At 39.0% G+C, this 5,565-nt stretch overlaps 1 protein-coding gene across 1 annotated transcript in view; it reads right to left on the reverse strand.

Moving 5' to 3' along the window:
- Nucleotides 1-3,787: 3,787 nt before the first annotated feature.
- EPS15 (epidermal growth factor receptor pathway substrate 15) overlaps nucleotides 3,788-5,565 on the reverse strand; it is a 20,741-nt gene continuing 18,963 nt past the window's right edge. The window contains exon 13 of the mRNA XM_010194675.1: nucleotides 3,788-4,640. Coding sequence (XP_010192977.1) covers nucleotides 4,494-4,640 — 147 coding nt within the window. The 3' untranslated portion in view covers nucleotides 3,788-4,493. The remainder of the gene's footprint in view (nucleotides 4,641-5,565) is intronic.

The raw sequence follows: 5,565 nt of genomic DNA on the forward strand, positions 1-5,565 counted from the left end.
AATGCAGCTGGTATTATTTATGTATTATTCATGTTTCTTTAAACAGATTGTGAATGAAAGTGACTCCTGTTTCAGGATATTACTGACCTGGACTTGGTGGCTTGTCACTTGACAAATTGAAAGTCCCTTCCCATCTTTTCTGGGATAACAGACACAGGCCAGAACTTACTGTGAAGCTTCCCACAAAAACCTGTAACAAGGGATTCTCATACTCATCTATCAGTCTATAAGCACAAGGGGAAAATATTTATACCTTTTTTCCCTCCCTCCCTTTTTTCCACATAAGAAATTCCTTAACGTTACGCTGTCTTCCCTCCCTGCATGGGTAGAGTTACACCTCTGCAATGAGTGCAGACAGCAACTTTCCTCATTTTAGCGTCAGAGCTCCCTGAAAACACAAACTTCCTTGCCGTTCCAGCAGCATGGGTCTGACTGATGCTGTGCGTAGCAGAGGTACCATTAGGGCAGGAAGATGTGAAGGCTGGTTGTCACACCAAGGCTTAGGTGCTGCAAGCTTGGAAAGTCTGTCTCTCCCCACGGGGTAGGTGGTACCCGTAGTCATTGCATCAGAGATTTGTTTTCTTCCCCCTCCTCTCCTGCTGTTCCTTGCCGTTCCAGCAGCATGGGTTTGACTGATGCTGTGCATAGCAGAGGTACCATTAGGGCAGGAAGATGTGAAGGCTGGTTGTCACACCAAGGCTTAGGTGCTGCAAGCTTGGAAAGTCTGTCTCTCCCCACGGGGTAGGTGGTACCCGTAGTCATTGCATCAGAGATTTGTTTTCTTCCCCCTCCTCTCCTGCTGTTAAATTTTAATATCTACACCTTGCTGCCAACAAGGAAGACAAAGACCAGTTACTCTGCAGAGTGTTCAGAAGTTCAGTAACACTCAGGTAACTGAAGCTCCGTTCTACATACCAAAAGGGTAAGTTTAAAACTTGCATCAAGAAGGATCTTCAGTTTTGGAAAAATACAGTCTACTTCCAGTACAAACCATTGACTCTCTGCTTTTCATCTGACGCTGTCTTGCGTTTTACATTTGCACATGGCAAACAAATCCTCTTCCCTCTTATGATAAAATACAGATGCATCTGAAAGCCAACCTTCATGTCCACTGAAATTAACAATGGAATCAAATTCAAGAGTATTCACTGACATAACACAGAATTCCATAACGAGAAAACTTACAACTTTAGTTGCCAGTGTTTTGAACAGATACATTACTTTTCCAGTGTCACCCTTTTATAAATTAAACTTGTATGCTTTATATTATCTGTAAACATTGTGATCTAAAAATACCATTCTAGCAACATTGCAAAAACATGAGGTTGCACACTCACGCACACAATCACTTTGAAAATACAGGCTAAAGCATGGCTAAAACATTCCAATACTGAAGTTACAATTTTGCTAAATATTCAAATTTTGCAGGTCAAATTTAAGTAGCTAAATGGGACTGTTAGAAGTTAGTGGGGAAACAACAGCAGGCAACATGGTTCTGACAGCTGGGCGCTGCTTCTGTCAAGTGGTGCCATAGAGCGGGGGCATCAAGTGGCAAAGGGTGGCGAACCACACAGACCAAAGAAACCAGTGAAGCCCAGTAGTGAGGTCTAACATAGCAGCTTTTCAGTATTAAGCACAAGGGTTAGTATTCTCTGTCACTCAAGTCTCCTGGCTTGAAGTCCACTGTGCTAAAGCAGACAGCTTTTAGAGAGCTCCACTTAGAGTCAACCCATTATGCAGTTCCTCCGCTAGGCACCTTTATTGCCATTCTAGTCCTTGTCAGTACTTCACAGAGATACAACAGACTTCGTGTTAATCCCCAGTCCATTCTTCCAATGCAGTTTCTACTTAAGTTGCTTCAGATAACTTGCATTGGAAATGTAACTATCGAGTGGCCAATTCATCTGCCAGACATTAGATAATCTTTTGAGGGCAGTGGTATTTGTGAATGCAATGGAAACTTTTACATGATGGCAGTTACAACTTCATCGTATAGGAACTTTGAGAAAGTGAAAAGAGGGCATCAAATTATTCAAGGTCATTAGCAACCATCTTCAGTTTCATGACAAAGAGTTAAAAAGACTGCACACAATCTAGGGGGCAGAGGGTTGAAAGCAGCTCAACTGGAGGCAAAGTGTGCGCGAGATGGAAACCTGACAGGGGACGTAAAAGGAAAAGAAATGGACAGCCTGCAGAACGTCTCAAATAGCCTCAAGAATGCGTGTGAACCTGATAAATTAAAGAAGATACAGCACTGCCTGACCCAGCTGATGTCTCATTAATGATGAGTATATTAAAGCCTAGCACTGCTGTAACAAAAGGATCAAAGACACACGTAAATGGCTGCTGGAATTCCTAAACCTCTGACCAAGCACTCCGTGCCTTGACATACAGGAGACACTCTGCTGACAGACATATTTACAATAATCATACATGCTGGGTCCAGCTAAAGATCTCTTAAGTCCTGCATGTTGACAGCAGTCAAATCTGAAGTTTGGGTCTGCAGTTCTTGTGCAGGCAACAATTCTTGGAGAAGAAAAGCCTGAGTTTTCCTTGATGCTGCCACAACTCCTAGTGAAGCAAGTGACTGCTGGGATTAGTGCCCACTGCAGCTGACCTCAAGATTCAGGCCACTTTCTTCTCTGAAAATTAGCTTGCGCCCCTCAGAGTACAACTGGAACACCTCGTATTGTCTGCATTGCATTTACAGCTCACAGCACCCCTTTGAAAAAACAGGCAGACAGTTCACACTTATGTACTTAAACTTTATTTCTTCATAATTACAGGCTATTGTTAGAATTTTTAAACAAAAGGGAAGTCTATAAATAGATGCTAATCCCACCTGAACAAGTTTGTTTTTTTTAAAAAAACAGTTAAAACTTCATAAAGTAATGCCATTTAGCTCACAGCAGTGGTTTGTTGGTAGTCTGAGTAAAAGTACTATAGTCAGAGTCAGTAACATGAAATGTAACATCAAATGACTCAAAACTTTAAATTCCATAAAGGAAAGCAGGAATATATATATAATATATACATATAATATTGTGTTGGTCCACTGAGTATGGATTTTTAACAAAAGATAAGAAACTATGTAATCCAGTTAAGCGTATGATTTGCAAGATCAGTGTACACTCATTACAAAGATGTATAGATAAGTTATAACTATTTAATACTTGCAAAATTTGAATTAACTTTTTTGAGCAGGTGTTTAAATGCTTATTTCCCAGTGCAAAAGGAAAACCATCCCAGTCAGGTTACCCATTTTTCCTAAAAAAACTGAAAACCACCGTCAAACTCCTGCAACAGCAGCATTGATCTGTAATGGGAAGAGCGCAGATGTACTGAGGCATGGCCGAGTTCTCCCCTTTTTCCCCGCAGCGCTGTGTTGAAACACTGCCATTTCCTCAACAGAAATAACACAGGTTAAAAGTGCAAGAAAAAAAACCTAAAATCTCCTGATGTTTATGCTGCTGCCATCCATTTTTCTTATAGAAGCCAAAAGATCATTCCTTTTTCTGGAATTGTTTTAGTGAAAACCGATTCTCCAGAATAGTTCTTTCAAAATGAACAATAAGTTATTTTCATTAAGTTATTTTAATTAACATTCTATCGGTCCTACTCTGACTCAGTGACCATAAAGAAATCATTCAGTTTAAGGTGCAACTATCAGTTGGCATTCAATAAATTACAAAAATTTTACAAAAAAAATAATCAGACTACCAGTTTTTTCTTCCTATTCTCAATCCTATTTCAAATTGAACGTATTTACTTGCCAGTTCAGCTGCATATTTCACAGGCAAAAGTGGCTCAAATAGCAGTGGGGTCTCCTAATTTGACAGTCACCTTGGCCAACAGCAAATGCACACGAATCTTCAACGTAATGGCTTTATAAAACAAAACAATAGGTCTGTCTTAAAACCTATGACCATGCAAGAAAAGCATTACAGGTTTCACAGAAAGACACGCTCTTTCCGACTTAGACTCCATGAAGATTGTTACTTCAAATCCAAACGCAGAATCTTCAATGAAGAGAAAAATCTATATGCATATATCTAAAATAAAGCACTCCACAACTCCGGCATCATTAAACCCCTTTAGAAGGATAGAAAGTTTCAGAGTGACTGACTGCGTGATGGGAGACGGTCAGCCCCCGCAGAGTAATTGCTGTGTTCACTTTATGCTGTCACCAAGTGCTGACAGAGTCCAGTCAGACTGCAGCTTCACTACCTGCGTTTAAATGGATTTGTTTACAGCTGGGAAGAGTACTTTGTTCTCCTGAAAACTTGAGAGAAATTGAATGCTGATTTTAACAGTTATTCAAACAATAACCAAAAGGATTGAATTTAGCAGAAACATTCACACCACTTCCAGGAATTTAAAACCTTTCATAGTTTCTTGTATATATGTATTTTCTGATTAACATTTAAATAGGTTAGGTATTCAGGAAAAGGGACAAAAAACAGTTGACATAAGACAAAATGTTATTCTAAACTTCATGCTTCTGATATTTCAGATTTACTGAGTGCAATAGCCAGTTCCAAGTCTTCTTGCTCTTGCTGTTTTAGTCTTGCCAGTCTTTCTTTCTCTTCTCTCTCACTTTCCCTCTTAGCCCATTCAATCATGTCTTCCTCAGTAGAATACTGTGTTTTTAAAAGACAAAATAAACATCATTAATAACAGAATGATAACTAATACCATCCAAGTCCTTGGCTTAAGGGACAGTTAGTTTTTAAAAAACTGTATAAATTCTAGTCTTCAAATATTACTTGCTTTTTAATTTTAATACGCTATTAAGATTATCTTAGTCTAAGGTTTAACTCTTGAGAAGTACACTGAAGCCATCCAATCGATGTATTTTCGTAAAATAGGCCATGTTTCAAAATTCTGAATTAAGCTTCAAAAATATTACTGAGCAGAAAGCGTTATCATTTAAATTCATACTCTTTTGGATAAAAACCCAGGCTATATAAGAAAAAGTTTGAATAAATCAGAACATTTTGCAAAATACACTCCTATCCACGTTGTGGGACATCTTGATTTGCCCTGCTTTAACTAGGGATGATTTTTCCAGGTGACAATGACTGCAGAAATAAGCTGTACAATGACTGGTTTTAATTGTGCAGATGAAAAATACTTCTGCCAACAGACAGCAAAATAAGGTAACTGTACAGTGAAAGCCTAGTAGTAACACAGAGAAAGGTCAATGCGGTACAAGATCGAAAAAGAAAAAGAACAGATTATTTGCATGTGTATTGATGTGAACAGAATGTGACTAAATTTCTATGGTACAATGATTATAAATCAGAGATAGTTAAGGGTGTTGTCTTAAATATACAAAGATACAAAAGATGATGCTGAAGGTTTGTTTCTAGTCAGCATGCAGGAAAGCTGAGGTAGGTGAAGCCCGTGTCTTCATTAACGTCCCAGTGTTACATCTGAAAGAGTTACCGTAATCTACTCCAGCTAGTTTCTGCTTTGAGCTGCTGCGTTCAGAAATAAACACAGAAGAGCTGGAGTTTTCAACATAGGTCACTTCATATTCTCACTAATGGCAGCTGGAAGAGC

Source organism: Mesitornis unicolor, unplaced genomic scaffold (genome assembly GCF_000695765.1).
Source record: "Mesitornis unicolor isolate BGI_N332 unplaced genomic scaffold, ASM69576v1 scaffold2861, whole genome shotgun sequence".
Classification (NCBI taxonomy): Eukaryota; Metazoa; Chordata; class Aves; order Mesitornithiformes; family Mesitornithidae; genus Mesitornis; species Mesitornis unicolor.